Source organism: Vigna radiata, unplaced genomic scaffold, assembly GCF_000741045.1.
Source record: "Vigna radiata var. radiata cultivar VC1973A unplaced genomic scaffold, Vradiata_ver6 scaffold_7, whole genome shotgun sequence".
NCBI lineage: Eukaryota > Viridiplantae > Streptophyta > Magnoliopsida > Fabales > Fabaceae > Vigna > Vigna radiata.
Genome location: NW_014543262.1, coordinates 1,135,650 through 1,154,365, shown reverse-complemented (window position 1 = coordinate 1,154,365; position 18,716 = coordinate 1,135,650). Strand labels below are relative to the sequence as shown.

Here is an 18,716-nt window from a genome sequence, read left to right as displayed (position 1 = left end):
ATTTCTTTATAGGATTTAAAACATAATAACAAAAGACGATGTCTGTTTTAAAACTGACACATCATGAAATTATATAACAATGTAATTTCTGAAAAAAATATTATGAAATATTTTTTCTGAGATAAAGTTTGTAAATTTTTTTATAAAATAATTATTATATTATGATATATATATTTGTAAAATTACCAATTAGCTTATTAGATTTTTCACAGGAGTTTATTTATTTACTTTTGGGTAATGTGTAAAATCTTCACTCTCAAAAGAATTAAATTTTAAAATAAAATAATTTAATTTTTAAAGCAGAGAAAATACATGATATTTAAAGGAGAAGGGAGTTAGGGGAAGTGGGGGCGCTGCTGTTATCACAAAGCGGAAATTGGAATAGTCGGATAAGAGGGTAAGGGCGGTGCAGTGCTTCCATTACAGTATTCTAACCTCTTTCGTTTTCTCTTTAATTATGTATAACCTATTCTCTTCTCTTTACTCTTTCATTTCATCACTCTCTTTTTTCCCTATTTCTTCACCGCAAATTACATTTTCACAGTGTTCGCCGCAAGGTTTATTATCTCTCACGAATTATTATTTTTCCTTTTCGTGCCAGTATTCTAGAGACTGTTGTTGTGATTTCGAGTTACATTTCTAATTGAGCTGAATCTTTGGTTAATGATATATGTTGTTTTTAGTCGGTTAGGTTTTCCTTGTGTGTTGTGGAATATGGACCAAAACGGAATTGTTTTCCAGTTTTGATTTTATTTTTCTGTTTTCCCACTTTGTTTTCGTAGAATATCTTCGATGGCGTCCCAAATTATCCGTGAGTGGTCTGGCATCAATACATTCGCCCCTGCTACCCAGACTAAGTTGCTTGAACTCTTGGGAAAACTTAAACAAGAGGTTTTGTTTTTATTTGCCCTCTCAAATTATACCTATGTTTCGTGTTTATTGTTTTTGTTTTACTGTTGTATACACGTTTGTTTGTTTATTTTCTGCCTGCGAATTTCATGTTTGTTATGGTGTAGAATGTGAACTCCTTGACTATACTTGTGATGGGAAAAGGTGGTGTTGGAAAATCTTCAACTGTCAACTCCATCATTGGGGAAAGAGTGGTTTCGATCAGTCCTTTCCAGGTATGAGATGATACTTTCAAGTGAAGGTCTAAGGGTTGTTATTGTGCTGTTGTCCCATTTTTTATTTATGTGATGTTGTTCTTTTGTGGCAAAGTCGGAAGGGCCACGACCTGTGATGGTGTCACGATCAAGGGCTGGTTTTACATTGAACATTATCGACACTCCTGGTCTCATTGAAGGGGGCTACATCAATGATATGGCACTTGATATAATAAAGCGGTATGTACTTAATTGCTTGTATTTATCATGTGATGCTTTACCTGTAAGCATGTATATGGTCTTAGAAATGTTTTTTAACTGTGTCTGCTATTTTTCTTCTTGTTTTTTGGGAATCTGTGTTTGTGTGAGTAGTTTTCTTCTGAACAAGACCATAGATGTGTTGCTTTATGTGGATCGCTTGGATGTGTATCGAGTGGACAACTTGGATAAATTAGTTGCCAAAGCTATAACAGATAGTTTTGGCAAAGGGATATGGAACAAGGCTATAGTAGCACTCACGCATGCCCAGTTCTCTCCACCAGATGGATTGCCTTATGATGACTTCTTCTCACAAAGATCTGAGGCTCTCTTGAAGGTTCTTAGGTCAGGTGCCAGGATAAAGAAAGAAGCCTTTCAGGTATTTATACCTGTAAATTGAATCTTATTCTTCAAATGCATCTAAGTTTGTCAAAATTGTATGTAAGCATTAGAAGTCAAAGCATTTTTTGTTTTAGTGCCCTGTTCCTTGAATTGGCATGTATCATAAACCCCAAATGGTGGGGGCAGTGCTGGCAACCCGAAAACTGATATAGTGGGATCTCAGACAGCAGGATCGCTGCAATTTTCAAGAAGGTAGTTATGAGCTAAATAATTTAAATTACACTTGTATGTAAAGGCTCAAATATTAATATTACATGAAGTGAAAGATATATCCATAATTAATAATCATAACTAACATTATAAAGCTAAAAATAGAAATCAATAACCTTAAAAGTCTATAAATCAAATTAAGCCTCCAAGTGGGTTTTGGCATAACTGCATCCCAGGTAACCATTGAAGTAAAAGACTCTGAAAAGGGCATACCTTCTCAAGACTTTTTGTGATAATTGAAAGAAGTTGAGGATGTGCAAACTATCAACGTATTACAGTTCTAAATACAGTCCTAAATACTTCTCAAACTATATTAAATCTGATATGCCTTTTTAAGCTTTAAGAATTGACCACGAAAGTGGCAATTCTATGAATTGAACCAGGGCCGTAAAAGGTGATGGACTACTACCTGGGCTATATGAGTGTATCTAGTTCTCAGTTTAGATTTTTCTTATTTCACATGTAGTCCACATTATATAATTAGTATATTGACTATAATATGTTTTTACTTGTATCATTATGTTTAATGTTAACTAAATTTATTATGTTTATTATCAATTATGTTTAAAATATAATATATTCTGTATATAATATTTACTTGTATAATTTATTTGTGGGACATGAATGAATAGAGATGCCAGACCGCTATTCTAGACTCCATAGGAAAGAGGTTGTGTGGCCGGTGTCTCAGTCATGGATATCGGTCACTCCCAAAATTTGTGGTCATTGCTGCCACTACTGTTGACTGAGGAAAATTCCTACATTGCACATAATATGTGGGACGAGTGGTCAGTTTTTTCTTTCTATATACATTCTAATCTTTATGTCAGAGAAAGGGAGAGACCTACTCTGTTTCTGTTGTTAAAAGTTGAGAGTGGACATGAAACCAAACAGCATCACCACAAAGAGCACCTTCATTTCCAGCAAACCTGAAGCAGCTATGATTTCAGTTTTGGTTGCTTCTAATCGTACTTTTTTTCTGCCTACTTCTTCTGTTCTCTGTTATACTGTTCACCACAGGTATTTCATTTTACTGATACTTTTTTCTTGTTTATTCCCCTTGTCATCCAAGTTCTCACGAGTTTTGACCTCATTACTGTTCTTTATGAATAGTGTTCTAAAACTGTCCAGCCATTGTCACCTGTCCTCTGGACAGAGCTGCAGGGCTCACTTTTTATTCCACTTCACTCTCTCGTATATTCTCTTTGCCTTTGTTTTTTCGAAAGACTCTGCAATGCTGGGGATACGCTCTAGCTTTTATTCCTTGACTTGTGTCGTCTACTCTCTTTCACCCTCTTTCCCAATTTGGTTTTTCAAAAAAGTTGTGCAATGCAGGGGATGCCATCCAGTTTCTTTATCCCTTGACTTGTCATCAACTCGTGTTAGTATTAGCTTGATATTATAAACTTTTGTAATTAATGTTAAATTATTTTAGGTATTTTTAGCATTTATCTATGTTCAACAAGGTAATCAAACTCGATAATTTAAGTAAACTTGACTTTTAAAACTCGGAAGAGTTCACTTCACATGAAAAACAAAATTATTAGGATACACTTGGACTGCTTTGAATTTAATTTTATCTATTTCCAGACATACTTTGAATTAATCTCTAATATTCATAATTATTAAATAATTTCTAATCCTAATTAAAAAGTAAAATTAAAAACCTAATTCCTAATTATAAAAATCAGTTAAGAATTAATTTATAGCTAATATAATACATTAGCTCTTGTTTCTTCTATCCTAAAACTAGCAAACCACCATCCACCACACTTTCCTCCCACATGATCCCTGCTTTCAAAATGGAGAAGAGGACCGTGCAACAATGAATGATCGTGACAGCAAGTGAGGCAATGATGAGCAACAATGGCGATCATGATGTTGAGAGCAAGGTGACTAGAGATGGTGAAATGACGTGAGTGCGAGAGAGGGACTTGCAGTGTGCGATAGAGCAAGTTCAGAAGAAGGAAGAAGAATGGGCTTAATCTGGAACCCTAATCTGATGAGTTTTCTTCAAAAACGCCCTCCATACAAAGTCGTTTTGGATTTAAAATCTCTTACAAACTTGATTCTATTGATTTTGCTTGAGATTTGAGCTTGCTTGCAAGTTGACTCGGAAGCCATGAGTGGATATGTAGTGAGAGTTAACGAGTGAGTTTGATAACCATGATGTGCAGTATACATTATTAAGTTGTATTTCTAATATTCAAATAGGTGTTGTCCCATCATGTGCCATACCGCTGTAGTGGTTATTTTACTGACTTCTGGTTTGATACAATGAGCATAAATATTTGTTGGCAAGGTACCCCTTTGTGTTAATTCATAATTTTATCAATCCCTGCTAGTATTCTGCTCCATTACATTGCCGGTTGACCTCTGTGTATAGTGTAGGTGCCCCTTTGGATTTTTCTTGAGTGTAAGGTGAGTTAAATTTGACATGCTATTTAGTTTATCCTGTCAAGTGATATATCTGTTGAAGTTAAATATATGGAATTTCGAGGATACATTATCCTTTATGAAGCCAACATAATTAATACAAGATAGGTATACAATATGTCATGGACTCGGTGATACAAGAAATTATTGAAAATATATAATACAATACATCCTAGATGTGCTAACACTTAAGATTGTTGTAGAAAAAAATTACATCAATGAAACATTATTGTAAAATTAAATTATAGCGTGCATGATTTGTTTTTTGGTCAGCAAAGATGATGCTTAATTATCAAGGGTATTATTAGACAGAACTGAATCAATGGGCTAGAGACGTAAGCATACACATACTAATTAATTAATTTTAAAGAAAGAAAAATGAATAATGCCCGTGAATAAAGCAACCCACCAGGATTCGTAGCTTATCCTTATTTTTGTTGAGACAGTGCCCATTTTCAACCTTCTATTTATTTTAAACTCAACAAGGTGTCATGCTGGATATTTATTTGATAGATATTCTAAGGATTGGGAGAGCATTGGTCTGATGTATAAATTAACTTTTTCAAAAATTGTTATCTGATGCATTTTGAACATGCCTCTTCTCGTGCACGTGTTTATTATAACTGATAACTTCCATGCTTATTATATATTACTTTCTTTTTGGGTAAAATTTTAGGCTGCTTCTATGCCTGTTGTTTTAGTTGAGAACAGTGGGAGATGCAACAAAAATGACAGCGATGAAAAGGTTGGATATTTGATTCATTGCATTTATTATTTATATCTTTCTCATTCATTTATCTTGCTTAGTCTGATTGAGATAGCGTCTACTTCTTGGTGTTAGGTTCTTCCAAATGGGACTGCTTGGATTCCCCATCTAGTCCAAACAATCACAGAAATCGCATTGAACAAAAGTGTGTCTATTCATGTTGATAAGAATTTGATTGAAGGGCCAAATCCGAATCAGAGAGGGAAATTATGGATTCCACTCTTGTTTGCTCTTCAAGTAAGCACGTTGTGAAATTTGAGGCTTATTTGTTTTCTCGTTAGAATCGGAGATGGGAGCATTGATTTGTTTCTCTTCTGTTTATTTTATTATTCCTCTCTGCAGTATTTCCTTGTCATGAAGCCAATAAAAGGATTGATCGAGAGGGACATTGAAAATGAGAGAAAGCCAGCATGGGAGAGACGCGATGCCGCATTCCGGAAGAGAGATTTTTATTAGCTGTGCACTTCTTTATCCATGAAGTTCCATTTATGTTTAGCTTCCTTTGCTTACAAATTTGTTTATTGTCCTTGTTTTATGAGTGAACTTGGATGGTTTTGGTATACTGTAATTGCTAGTAGTTTGCGGCATAGGAATTTAATCAAGCTTGAGAGGATTTCCTGTATGCTGGGAATTTAATTTGCTTTTTGCATGTAGTTAATGTCTTGTAAACATAACTCTTGATTTAACTACCGTCGTTGATAGCTTGTGATATCCTAAAACTGTAGCATGAAGTATCAACTATTTTGTGTACAATGGTCGCATTGAAGCTTAAAAAACCTTGAATTTAATGTGCAGTACATAAACTCCTGGTCAGTAGAGACCAACTTATACAGTTTAAGTATACATCAGATATCAGTTGTTTCTTCCTATTTTCTGGTATGTGTTTTTTCACATATTGGAAAACTCATAACAGGAATTGGTTGGTAGAAGAAAAAATTTGTGGGTGCATAAAGTGACCCCTATGCGAAATGTGGGTAAGTATTGCATGAAACATCAGGGATTCTTACTTATTTGGGCTAATTTACAGCCACTACCTTTTGTGGTTTTTCTTAGCTCTTTCAATATTAAGGGTTGGTTTGATTTTGACTGAGGGTTCAAATTGAAATTTACTCGTCAAATGGTCTGGTTTATAAAATTGAAGCTTCATGAAAAAGATATAAAGTTATAATTATTTTAAAATGTTTAGTCACCAATGTATAGAACTATTTTTATTTTCTTTTACTATTGAACGTTTAGAAATTTATAGAAATTGGTTTCTGAGCAATGGTTGAAGGAGATTATTAACAAATTAACAACTCTGGTATGAAGACATGAATGAAATAAAGTAGTAATAGGAATGAAGGACATAAAACAAATACGATTATATACAATTATAGAAAATAAATGAAATATATTAATATTATTAGTCGGCCAGGCCACATTTTCATGCGCCGATGCAAGGAATCTTAAGTATTGGGGAGGGCTAAACGGCGTTGATGTCAAAGAGAAACGACGACAAACAAATACACCCAAAAAGCAGTGACACGTGACAGGCGCGTGGGACCCGCCATCTTGGTTAACGACACCGTCCATTTAAAACGCCGCCGTCTGTTCAATTCAACGCTGGGATTCATAACGGGTCTCTCTCTTTCTCTCAAATCCAATCATTTCCTGAAAGACAAAACAAAAAAAATCACACTCACAACACAAACACCACCACCAATCCCCAATCTGTAACTTTTCCCGAGAAAATTTCCATTTTCTCCCTCAGATTCCCGCAAAATTTTACAAGGCCTCTTTTGCCTCTGTCAATTCAATTCTTCGTCGTTTTCTCCAATTCTAATGCGTCGATTTCGGGCTGGAGAATGAGTTCTCCCAACTCTTACCTCATTATCAGTTTCCTTAGATCTCTCTTCAAACCCTCCACAATCTCCGCGTTCCAAATCTCTCGTCCAATTTTAACTCTCGCTTAGGTAAATTAAATCAAATTAAATTTCCTTTATTATTAGATTTATAGTTTTGTAGGGAAGTCTCGCGAAGTTTTAGTGTCCATTAATTCACCTAAGTCTTTTTTTTTTTTTTCTTTTTCAATTTAGTTTAAAGTGCTTTACTTGTGTTTTTATCAATGTGAAGTCCATGGATTATGTCTAAGTTATAGTCAAGGTTCTAATAACGATCCAAGACCGTGATTTTGACCGCAACATCGAGGTTTTGGGTTGTTTTAGACTGGATAGCAATTTAAAACCTTAGTTCTAGTGCCTTGAGGAAGTACCAATATGATGGATAAAGTTTGGTGGTTTGATTTTGTTTCTCTCGTAAAGTTCAGCAGATTTTACCAATAGAGTGGGCCAAATTTGGTGATTCTGTTTTGTTGGTTCTGCAAAACTCAGCAGCTCATTTTTTTCTGATTTTTTTTTCTTGTAATTTGTAGTTCGTAATATAACTATGTACCACGCAAAGAAGTTTTCATCGGCTAGCATGGTGCCCTACAAATCTCAAGGTGGTGCTGAACAAATTGCAAATGTTGAGGTTTTGGGTGGATCTGCTGGAAAAAATGCCACACCGTCGGGAGGAAGTGGGAAGCAGCGTTTAAGGTGGACATCTGATCTTCATGACCGTTTTGTGGATGCCATTACACAACTTGGTGGACCAGATAGTGGGTATTTCTTTTCAATATTGAGATTAATGCACTTTATGTAGGGTTTTTTTCCTTGGTAATTTATTATTGTCTTGCAAAAGCGTATAGGAAAGAGAATGCAATATGGGAATTGCTTGTCCGATTAGTATGTAATGTTACCTATTGAATGCTGTGATCACTTTATTCCAGTAAGCGTCGAGATAATTTCTCATTTGGTTACTTGCAGTCCAAGGTTGCATTGAGTTGCATTCTGGTTGATAATAACATGCTTGGACTGCAGGAATTGAGTTTCTATTTAATGTAACCATTAAATGGGAGCTAATCCCTTTTGTTGTAAATGACTAGTGCCAATATTCTTTTTAATGACTTGTTTTATTTTGCCTCAAACTCAGTTCACCTTTTTAATGCTTTCGAAACTTCTTGAGGGAAGAGCCGATATTCTTTTTAAGAGAAAATGGTCAGATCTGATACACGTTCTCTTGTGATAAAAAAAAATAAAAATAAATCCAGCAATGGTGAGTCATGTTGGATTAATTCCTAGTGTTCCTTTCACTCTGTGGAATCAATTGTTTGATAACTAATCTTGTTATTTGAAACTCCTGGCTTCCACGTTGTGTGCATGCAACGCTGGCTGGCAGAGTTACATTTTCCAGAACTTGAATTTTCATATTTTAGTGGCTGATTATTTTAATTTTATGTGGACCCATTCATGGAAAATACTACCCTTTTTCATCTCCTTTTTGAGTTGGCTTTTACATCTTTAACCCGATAATCTGTAAAAATTTAGCTATATTACTGTAAACCTTTTAAATTGATTTAATTATTCACGGCAGGAGCAACCCCAAAAGGTGTCCTTAGAGTGATGGGTGTTCCTGGACTGACCATTTATCATGTTAAAAGCCATTTACAGGTATTATTATCTGGTTTAATAATTTAGGCTTGTGCACCTAAAATGTCAACATTTATACTTAATTTAATATTCATCCTATTTAATTTTTGATGATATTATTTTGTAGAAATATCGTCTTGCAAAGTATTTACCTGAATCACCAGCTGATGGTAAAGGTGCCTTGTTTTTTCTTGTCCTTGCTTCCCTAAAACAAATTAGTTAGAATCTGTTGGACTTTAAAAAAATCGTTTTGAACTTTTTAGACTCTAAAGATGAGAAGAGGAATTCTGGAGACAGCTTTTCTGGCGCAGATTCTTCTCCGTGGGTATCCCAATTGTTTTCCTAAGATAATCTATAACTCGTTATTGTGCTTCCTCTTTTAATCTTTTATTAAAATCTTCACTGCCTCCAGGGGAATGCCAATCAATGATGCCTTAAGAATGCAGATGGAGGTTCAGAAACGTCTGCATGAGCAGCTTGAGGTTTGTTACCTATCTTGTATGTCCCTGATGATAGCATATATACAGATTTCTCTTATGTTTAGAGTTCATACCGCATACGAAAATATTTTTACAAGTATCTAATTTCGCCAATTGTATGGTTAAACTTGGATACACTACTTCAGCCATCCTTATATATGTCATTTCCTTTGATTTTTTGTTGATTGAATGAAATTGGAACATGTGACATGTATCTTGAAAAGAAATTACTGAATACACATTCATGTAATTGATGAGTGATTGACCGAAATTTGACTTACTGTGGAAAACTTCAGATGTTACGTGTCATTTGAGAGATGAGTCCATTTTTACCTCAATGACTGAATAAACATTCATGTGATTGATGAGTGATTGACCGAAATTTGACTTACTGTGGAAAACTTCAGATGTTACTTATCATTTGAGAGATGAGTCCATTTTTACCTCAATGGTTAAGATTTAATTTTTAATTATATTTTCTGCATTCACCAAAACTTTTGGTACGATGCGTAAGTAGTACATCAGGGATAAATAAAAGACACTGCTTAATTGTTATATTTTACATAATTCTTTGAAAAATGCCAATTATGTTTGTATATGTGAATCATGCATCTTATGCTAGCTGAGTGGACTCATCACAAGTATCTATTAAATTATTCTTATATGAAGAAGAATTATGTAGCCTCTTGCGTAAACCGATTTTAAGATAACCGGTGCTTCTTAATTTTCAGCACTGTGCTTCTATGAGTAAGCACTTCTGGATAATGATAAAGCCTTTTATATATATTCCAGGTTCAGAAGCAATTACAAATGAGAATTGAAGCACAGGGTAAATACTTACAAAAGATCATAGAGGAACAGCAGAAATTAGGTAATACCTTAACAACCTCCGAAACACTTCCTTTATCGCATGATAAGCAAAGTCATCCGCACTCGGAGGCTTCTGGATCTAGTGATGCCCTTGCAAGCACTTTGTCTCCTCGTAAAAAACAGAGAATCGATGATGGTTCCAAGGATGGCTTCACTGCTTCCCATGTAAGGAAGACTGAACAAAAGAATGAGTGCAATGTTGGTCAGTTGGTTCCAAATTTGTATGATGATGCTGGGTTTGGATTTAATTTGGAGACAAACAAGGATGAACATAAGGAGAGTGGACAGTAAGAACTAGGTTCCTTTTGTAGGTTGTGTGTCTTCATTGTAATGTGTAGTGTATTTTTCTGGTAGAAAATACAAATCATGCTTTGTATATATATATATATATCTATATCTATCTATCTATCTATCTATCTATATATATATATATATATATATATATATATATATTTCCATGCAATCCATTTGTACATATTAATGTAGATATAGATGCATTCTTCTCCTGTTGTGAGAGTCATAAAGAATGCACTCTTCCACCCAACAGAAATGCTGTGTGGGACATGGATGATGACTGTTGGGTGCAGGGTACTTGATGTTCAGGTTGCTATGGTCCAAGTCAGTATCAAATAGCTGGAGATGACATTGTTTGATCCTTGTAGCCGACCTAATCATGGGAGATAGCACTTAGTTCTTATTGATGGAAACAGTTATGACAAGCGTCCCTTTATATTAATTTTCTTCCAGGCCTTGGCACAGTTAGACTCGTGAATGTGATACTATCAAACTTATATAATAATAATAAATTTGTTAAAGACAAAAGTAATGTGGCTAGAAGCTTTCATCTATAAACTAAATACCCTGGTTTGGTGCAAAACTTGTTCTTACCATTTGTACTAAAAACCATAGAAGAACAAATATAGAAGGATTTTATTTACTTTTATTCATAAGTACTTACAGCAATTGAAGTATATAATTTGAAAGTTTACAAGATATCACTAATTACCTATTAATTTAGTTCAAATTCATGGTTATGCAATGAAGAAAAAAACTGTTCTTCAATAAAACTGTTTATTTGTTAAGTGGAAAGTAAAGGAGTTTTTGGAATGGGAGTGTAGTCTGTAGTGCTTTGAAAAATATTTCTTATTGAAAGTTTGTCACCATGTTTAACCATTATAGATTTATATCATCACGCAAGATTTTCTGGTTCTAAGTTTAATTACAACAGAAGAATGATTTTTACTCTTTAGATGACTTACAAGATAGTATTTTAAATGTGGAAAGTCGTTATTGAGAATCTGTAAGGCCTCACGTTGAAGACTGTCCATTAAGAACGATAAAATATAGTTAATGAGAAGTGTTTTAAATGGCTAATTAGTTAGAATTGTGTTCATTATAGGTGTTAATTAGATCACAGTTGAGATTAATAATGGTTCAAGAATCTATAAAACATCAAAAATTTCAGATTAACAATTGCAATGGAACAGTGATTTGGCAACAAGAGTACTCCGTTCCTATGAATTCAGAAGAGCCCTCTAAGTATCGACTTGTATTTGCAAACTAAATTTTGAAAGAGCTTTTACAAAATAGAATTTAGTAACAAATAATTTTGAAGTAAGACTTTATCACATTAATTTCAAAAATCATCTTCCCCGATAGTGTTCAAGAGGGTTGATAAATGCAAAAGACAGTTGCTTAAAAAAAGTTTAGTTTTGGAGCATAAACTGACTTTGCTTAAACACAATTGATTAAAAAAAATTGGAGGAGAAAACAACCTACGACCATAACGATCAGATCAATGGAATCGAGAGAAATCAAACTAAGCCTCAAAATGACACTCAAATAATACAATTCATAAATATAAAAAAGATCAATTTTAGAATTCAAAAAATTAGATTAAACATGTATTTTGGCAACTTTCCCATTGGAGTGAATTTCATTATAGGGTTAGAAGACACAAATTAAGCTAAACAAAGTATTGAAACATGCTCTAAACATAAAAAAAAAAAAAAGGAGTGAAAATAAGTCTCTAAAATATCAGATGAATACATAAAGTCAACTATTTTGTGCCACTTGAATTCTTAAACATACATTAAAGAATATCACTTAAATCACCCAACTTATTAAATACCTGTGCTTTTATTCTTGGACTATAATATTAAAATATTGCACTTTTGGAGACAGGAATTTTCTTATTTTAAGGGACTCAAATGTTGTTTACTGCACATTTTTGTTCCGTTTTCAGTCAAATATACTTTTAGGTACCAAGGCAATTCTGATTTAAAACAATCATAATAATTCATTTCTTTGGTATCACGTTCTCTCATCTCAAACTTCTTTTTTGGTGTAGTCACCTCAATATGATTAGAATCTCACGTCAATTTTCTAATCATGCTATAGTTAACCTCGAATCAAAATCCCATTCTCTGTTCCAAGGTTGACATTTGCCTTGTACAGGTGGGAATGCACTAAGTTGCTAGCATTTATCCTCAATAAATTAGTATATAAAACCAAAATGGTTAACTGGTTATAGGACATAAGAAAAAGGTCAAAATAAAAGTGCAATATTATAGATGTTTCTGTTTATGTTCTTCAATTAAAATTGAAATTTCATCTCAGTAATAACATGCATCAACCTTTATATGACCTTCTAAAGCACAAGTTACATAAAATCTTCAAATTTAACTGAAGAACAACATCAAATAATCTATACTACAACATCTATGTTTTGTCCTTAGAAGTGGTATTAAAGCTATATCGTGTTCAAAATTAGACTAAAGCATGCTTATAGTGCAGAGTAAATTGGAAAATGTACATATAGGAAAACACTCTTACAAGGGGACATGCTGAGGAGAATAAATAGCAGCACTTCCCAGAGAAAAATAGATTTCCAAATGTTGGAAACTTGAGTGCCAAACATATATGTCGCAAATGAGATCTATGGAAGTGCATGGAAGTTTGGTAGAAACTGGTTTGCAGTGAAGCCATCAAAGGGGAGCTGAACTAGTTCTGCGCAGCTGATGCTTAGGGTCTGGTGGCGGTGCACTTGGCAATACCTTCTCTATCTCCTGAAAGAAAGATCATAAAAAACAGTTACTATGAGCAGAGATAAACCATCCAGAATCATCTCCAAAGCTCTTACATAAAACTATTTTTGCTGCTATTTTTTATTGGGTTAAATATGTTTTTAGTCCTTATACTTTAAAGCAATTTTGGTTTTAGTCTCTCTTTCAAATTAAAGTACAATTTGGTCCTTCAACTTTAAAAAACTCTGGTTTTAGTCATTTTTACCAAATTCTTTTAACTTTATTTGCTGTTTCAAACGCGTTTCTCAGCTAACATTGAAGCAAAAATGTGTCAAAGAGTGTAAACAATCTAAATGCTATAATGAAATGTGCTTGAAACAGCAAATAAAGTTAAAAGAATTTTGGTAAAAAGAACTAAAACCAGAGTTTTCTAAAATTGAAGAACTAAATTGTACCTTAATTTGAAAGAGGGATTAAAACCAAAATCGCCCCAAAGTAAAGGGACTAAAAACATATTTAACCATTTTTTATTCAACAATGTAAATAGTTCAGAAAATTGAAGAAAAAGAAACACACAATTATGGTTCGTTAGTTGCAACCTCAAAATATGAGCTTAGATTACACCATATTGTTGGTTCAAAGATCATTATAGAAGGGTAATGCCATCTTACAGACACAGCTATGTCCTTCAAGTTTTACGATCGAAATTATGCTTGCTCATCTATTATTAAAATCTAACCACAGATATTTCCATTTGATTCCACAAAAAGACAACCACAAACAATTGGCTTAATTATGAGCACATGATAGAAGTGTTATCTTTCTTTTTATATATTTTAAAAGAAGGGTCATTTTTACGATCTAAAATTAGTCATTTTCATGCTCTTCATCCGAAATTCACATAGTTGAACATTCATTGTAAGACTTTTATAACTGGCAGGTTCCCTTTAGTTTTGTCAGTGGTAAAGTTACAATGAAGAGATGGATCCAAGACCAAATGCTACATTAAAACTGAAAACAAACTAAAAAGGATTTATGCCAACAGAGATATAATATTACAACAATATACAATCATACGTAGGCTCACATTATAAATTCACCCTTTTGTGATCAGCACAAGGTTGGGTGATTCCAAATGGAAGTACTTAAGGCTGCAGACGTAGTTCTGGACTGACATAATTAAATGCTTCAAAAATCAAATCATTCTACAATTGTACAATTCAAAACACTAACAGAAAGCAGAGATTCATGATCAAGATCATTACCACTCACAACTTATTTCTCCCAATTTTAACAGAATCAGGTTTAGTTTTGTGCATTAATATTGATTCTTGTAGCCTTGACTTGAAATGTGTCAGCCAGACTAACTGCAAGCAAAATGGTTGGCCATATCTTGAAGCCATAAAGTACTCCAAACTTTAGCCAAAGTGAATCTATCTTTTTAACATTGAATTGAAATCTTCGTACCTCTCCACACTACAGAGAATACATCTCCAGATAAAGAAGGGAGAGAAGTCAAACACCTAATCTCAAGTTTGGAAACAATTTAAACGTTGGAAGTTAGATGTAACACAAATGTTTTACGAACTGTTTGTTAGGGAATTATATGTAATCAAGGGTTAGAAAAAACATCAGAAGTATTTACTCGAACACAATTTTTTTTCTTTTTTATTTTGTCGCTCAACAATGAGCTCTAGAGAAGTCTGCTGACCTACCTCCTTATGACCCTTCTCAGCACTTTTTTCTTCACCTGATATGGTCACAAATTCTTGGAGCCTCTGTCCTATGTCCAACTTTAAAGAACCCTGATCTGTTCTTTGTATAGGTGTTCAAATTACGTGCTACATTCAAACGCTAAATATTTCACCTTATCTCTCACCACAAACTGATAAAGTCATAAACATAAAGACCTACACTTTCTGCAATTCTTTTACCCAAAAATTTCAAAAAGAATTCCTTGGAGCCATGCCAGACAGAGAGTTAACAATATACACCCTCAAAAACATTAATCCGGAAAAAAATAAAATAATTCATTGCTAAAGAAAGGAGCAAATATTTTAGACCTAACAAATTCAGAAATCATCATTAAATCAGAACTTGTTTCCAGGAAAGAGATTATCACCATAAAATGAACATGTCCTGAAATAGCATGTCTTCTGGGGCCAAAACCCAGAAAAATTAGGCACACAGACAGACACAAAGGTTCAATTGTCAAATAAAGAAGATTCAGAATACTGCACGCATAAGGAAAGAAAGAACAGAACAAAGGAAAATAGAGAATATGACAAGACCAAAAGCAGATCACCAGCCTAAGGTCATGGCCCGCTTCACGTCAATAGTGTAATTAAAAAGAGGAAGATCATATCCTAGCAAAATCAAAATATTTAAAAAAATGTAATTGTAATCCTAAATATACACAATGATAAACCAAATGTCAATTGTTGAATTGAAGTTGAAGTTCAATTGATTTAAACACTCCACTTGATAGAAAACCATTGGCAAGGTAAACTAAATCGCCAACATTTCAACCATCCATTGTGCAACCATATGGCATTATCAATCTGACACCAAAAAATACCAGCAAACAAGAATAAAGCAAAGACACAAACTGAAAAAAGAATCTAAACTTACATTCTGTCTTCTAAGCCTTTCATTCTCTTCTTCTAAACGAGAAACTTTAATCTCCAGTTCTTGTGTGTATGCCTGCCCATTCAAATATATGCAGCTTTGTATAAAAAAGAAAAGTAAAAAATAAGACTTGAAAGCAAATACACCATGAAAAAAAAACAAGAAATAAAAATAACCTGCTTTCTAGCCCGGGACCGAGCTGCTGATTCCCTATTTTTAATCATCCTCTTCTGCCTCCTCTCCACAGTTTTCTCAACCACATTACCTGAGGCAGCCCTTTTCCTACCTGCAGATTGTGAATCAGATAAGGCACCCATCAAAGAAGACGGCATTGCTTCAGAGTATCCTGCATCCAGAACCGGATTCACCACAACCGGCATAGGCTGTTGAACAGCCATAAAACCGGAAAAACCCGGCATCATAGTATTCTGCTGATTTTGATGTTGATGATGTTGTTGTTGTGGCGGCTCCTGCACTGGAGTGAGCTGGTATTGCAGCCAATGAGCATGTTGTGATGTGTTGTGTTGGGAATCAACCCCTGGCATGGCCATGGAACTATCCTCATTAGAGAAAGGTTCAGTAGTCACACCAGCCTTCACCAAGAAATCCTCCAGGGTCATCTCACCCAGTGTAGGCTGTCTTTCTCTTTCATGACTAACACTCTTCTTCTGTTGCATATCTCTCCAAACCTCATCAATTGTTTTCTTGCTAAGATCCCCACACAATGTTAGACTCCCTTGAGGATTCAAAGATGATCCAGCAGAAACTACCTGACCTTGTTGCATGTATGCATCAGTTCCAGATTCTGCAGTCCACACGCCCTTGAGCAGCTCATCAAGATTCATGCTTCCTAAGGGTTTCCCCAAATTTCCAAGCTGGTTGTGCACCTCGTCAAGGGTGAGATTGTACAAAGACCCTTGCCTTGCCAAAGACCCATTCTTTGGCTCCTGGATTGCCCCACCTTGAGATCCCATTATCCTAACCCCAAAACCACCCTACAAGTCTACATGCATCGCTTCCAAATATAAATAAAACCCAAATCCACAACTCAATTGCGACAGAGACACCTGAAAACCAAAAGTAAAGAGTCTATCCAGTGATTTATCGCGACATCTAAATGAACGAACTTGACACGAAATTAGAATCCGGAGAAACAAAAGAAGAGGAGATTGTCTTGAATTATGAGATTTGGTGAAAACAAGAAACAAACAGAAAGCAGGCAGTGTGAAATGGGGTGGGAGAAAACCGGACCCAGAATAGGAAAAAGGTGACCCAGATCAGATATGAAATAGAACTAGGAATCAAAGAAAATGATGATGCAGAAGAGACCCACAGCAGAGAAAAAGCTAGAAGTAAATATGCATGTCATGATATTTGTTACATCACCACACTACTATGTCGTGTGTCCTAGAAGAAAAGGCCAAAATTGATCCTGCAGGACCCTGAGCGTAGAAAGAAGTGTTTTTTGTGTGAAAAATGAGAGTGTTGAATATTCTGAGAGAACATTGCTTATCTGAAGCAAAAGAATGATTAAGGTTTCCCTTCAAAGGGAAAAAGAAGAATTTAGAAATGAATAAAGAAATTTTGGAAAGTGGTGAAGGAATAGACTATTCTGACTTGCTAAGTTAAAACAAAATCTGAGGGTACTACACTTTCAGTCCTTCACCTACTTGCTCTGCAGGATCCAATCTCAATCTTACAACAAAGTGGGCCTTTCAATTTTCCCACGCCAAGCGAGGAACAATCACTTTTTATTTGGAAAAGATAAATGTCTTATAATTAATTCACTCTAATATCAATAATTACTGTATAATCATATAACATTAACTTGTATTATAATACTCTAACATTCTCTACTTTTCTCTCTCTCTAACTACTAAAAGTTTAATCATTTTTTCTCTTTCCACTTTCTAATCTCTGAAACTTTAAGAAATTGACAGTTTTAGTTTTTAAGCCTTTCTTCATTTCTTCCTCAAATATAAATAAAACGGGCTAAAATATAAATGCAAAAATCGAAGATTTATTATGATATATTTCTTTCAGTTTTCTTTTTCTCTTGCTAAAATTGGAATTTCATTTTAATAATTCTCAGTCTCGTTAAAAAATGTTTAAAGACTTGCATCCAAATTTTAAGCTTTAATATATATATATATATATATATATATATATATATATATATATATATATATATATATATATATATATAGATAGATAGATAGATAGATAGATAGATAGATAGATATGCACTCTGGTTCTTCAATCCGACATTTCAGGGTATCTTCCCAGCAGATAAATATTAACAAAGATTACGTTTTTATTTTACTTTATTTTGTCTTTTCCGCTTTAATCTTACCTCCATTCATTTTCACTTGGCTGTTGTGAAATGAAAATGATGAAGATTGTTACACAATTGAAGGAGAAAAATTAATTAACTTTTAATAAATTTATATATTTTTAATTAAATTATTATTGAAAACTTTGTTCTACTAAATATATAAAGTTTTTATATTTTTAATTGATTTTTTTTATTAAATTTTTTCGTAATATAAGAATTATTTTATCCTGTTAATTTGTTTCTACACGTGTGTTTAATATAAAATAGAAATAACTTTTATTATTATAATTGGGAATTTATTAGATAATAAGAAGTGTTTTATGAATAATAGAAGAGATAATTCTTTAATCAGTACGATTTTATTATCCAACTCGTTATAAATAAAAATCATTCGTCATTTTAATAAATAAAAAATTTTCATATTTTAATACTTCAAAAAAAAGTAGGACAAGAAAACATTCGTGTAAAAAGAAGTTAAACTGTATCTATCCAATTAGAAAATATAATAGTTTTGAGCGCTAAAAAGAAAAGTAAAAACAAATTTATCATAATCTTAGAACTTAATTAATCTTATAAAAGTTTATTTAAAAGCAACATTAATTATCTTTTAATTAGTTATTTTCAAATATGTTATGCTTTTGTTATGGGTAAATAGAGAAGCTTCGTGTAAAAAAAGAAAAATTGACATAAATGAAAA

General features: G+C 33.6%; 3 protein-coding genes across 8 annotated transcripts; 2 read left to right on the top strand and 1 right to left on the bottom strand.

The window, feature by feature from the left end:
• Nucleotides 1-273: 273 nt before the first annotated feature.
• Nucleotides 274-5,925, top strand: LOC106753945 (translocase of chloroplast 34). Of its 2 annotated transcripts, none has more exons than XM_014635832.2 (8): nucleotides 274-397; nucleotides 783-891; nucleotides 1,017-1,124; nucleotides 1,219-1,343; nucleotides 1,476-1,740; nucleotides 5,086-5,154; nucleotides 5,251-5,412; nucleotides 5,518-5,925. In XM_014635832.2, the coding sequence occupies exons 2-8, from the start codon at nucleotides 793-795 to the stop codon at nucleotides 5,629-5,631; spliced, it is 942 nt and encodes a 313-aa protein (XP_014491318.1). In that variant the 5' UTR covers nucleotides 274-397; nucleotides 783-792; the 3' UTR covers nucleotides 5,632-5,925. The 2 variants fall into 2 exon arrangements, with proteins under 2 accessions (XP_014491318.1, XP_014491319.1); XM_014635833.2 differs by lacking the exon at nucleotides 274-397 and adding an exon at nucleotides 436-557.
• A 497-nt stretch (nucleotides 5,926-6,422) lies between these two features.
• On the top strand, nucleotides 6,423-10,852 carry LOC106753683 (myb family transcription factor PHL7). Of its 4 annotated transcripts, none has more exons than XM_014635533.2 (7): nucleotides 6,423-7,127; nucleotides 7,586-7,810; nucleotides 8,626-8,702; nucleotides 8,809-8,851; nucleotides 8,945-9,002; nucleotides 9,094-9,163; nucleotides 9,953-10,852. In XM_014635533.2, the coding sequence occupies exons 2-7, from the start codon at nucleotides 7,600-7,602 to the stop codon at nucleotides 10,319-10,321; spliced, it is 828 nt and encodes a 275-aa protein (XP_014491019.1). In that variant the 5' UTR covers nucleotides 6,423-7,127; nucleotides 7,586-7,599; the 3' UTR covers nucleotides 10,322-10,852. The 4 variants fall into 4 exon arrangements, with proteins under 4 accessions (XP_014491019.1, XP_014491018.1, XP_022633335.1 ...); XM_014635532.2 differs by having other exon boundaries at nucleotides 8,809-8,857; XM_022777614.1 differs by lacking the exon at nucleotides 6,423-7,127 and having other exon boundaries at nucleotides 7,622-7,814.
• Nucleotides 10,853-12,645: 1,793 nt separating this feature from the next.
• LOC106753990 (ABSCISIC ACID-INSENSITIVE 5-like protein 2) lies at nucleotides 12,646-17,295 on the bottom strand. Of its 2 annotated transcripts, XM_022777613.1 has the most exons (4): nucleotides 17,071-17,295; nucleotides 15,861-16,751; nucleotides 15,688-15,759; nucleotides 12,646-13,098 (listed from the first exon to the last, which is right to left on the bottom strand). In XM_022777613.1, the coding sequence occupies exons 2-4, from the start codon at nucleotides 16,656-16,658 to the stop codon at nucleotides 13,018-13,020; spliced, it is 951 nt and encodes a 316-aa protein (XP_022633334.1). In that variant the 5' UTR covers nucleotides 16,659-16,751; nucleotides 17,071-17,295; the 3' UTR covers nucleotides 12,646-13,017. The 2 variants fall into 2 exon arrangements, with proteins under 2 accessions (XP_022633334.1, XP_014491398.1); XM_014635912.2 differs by having other exon boundaries at nucleotides 15,861-17,295.
• Between the last annotated feature and the right edge of the window lie 1,421 nt (nucleotides 17,296-18,716).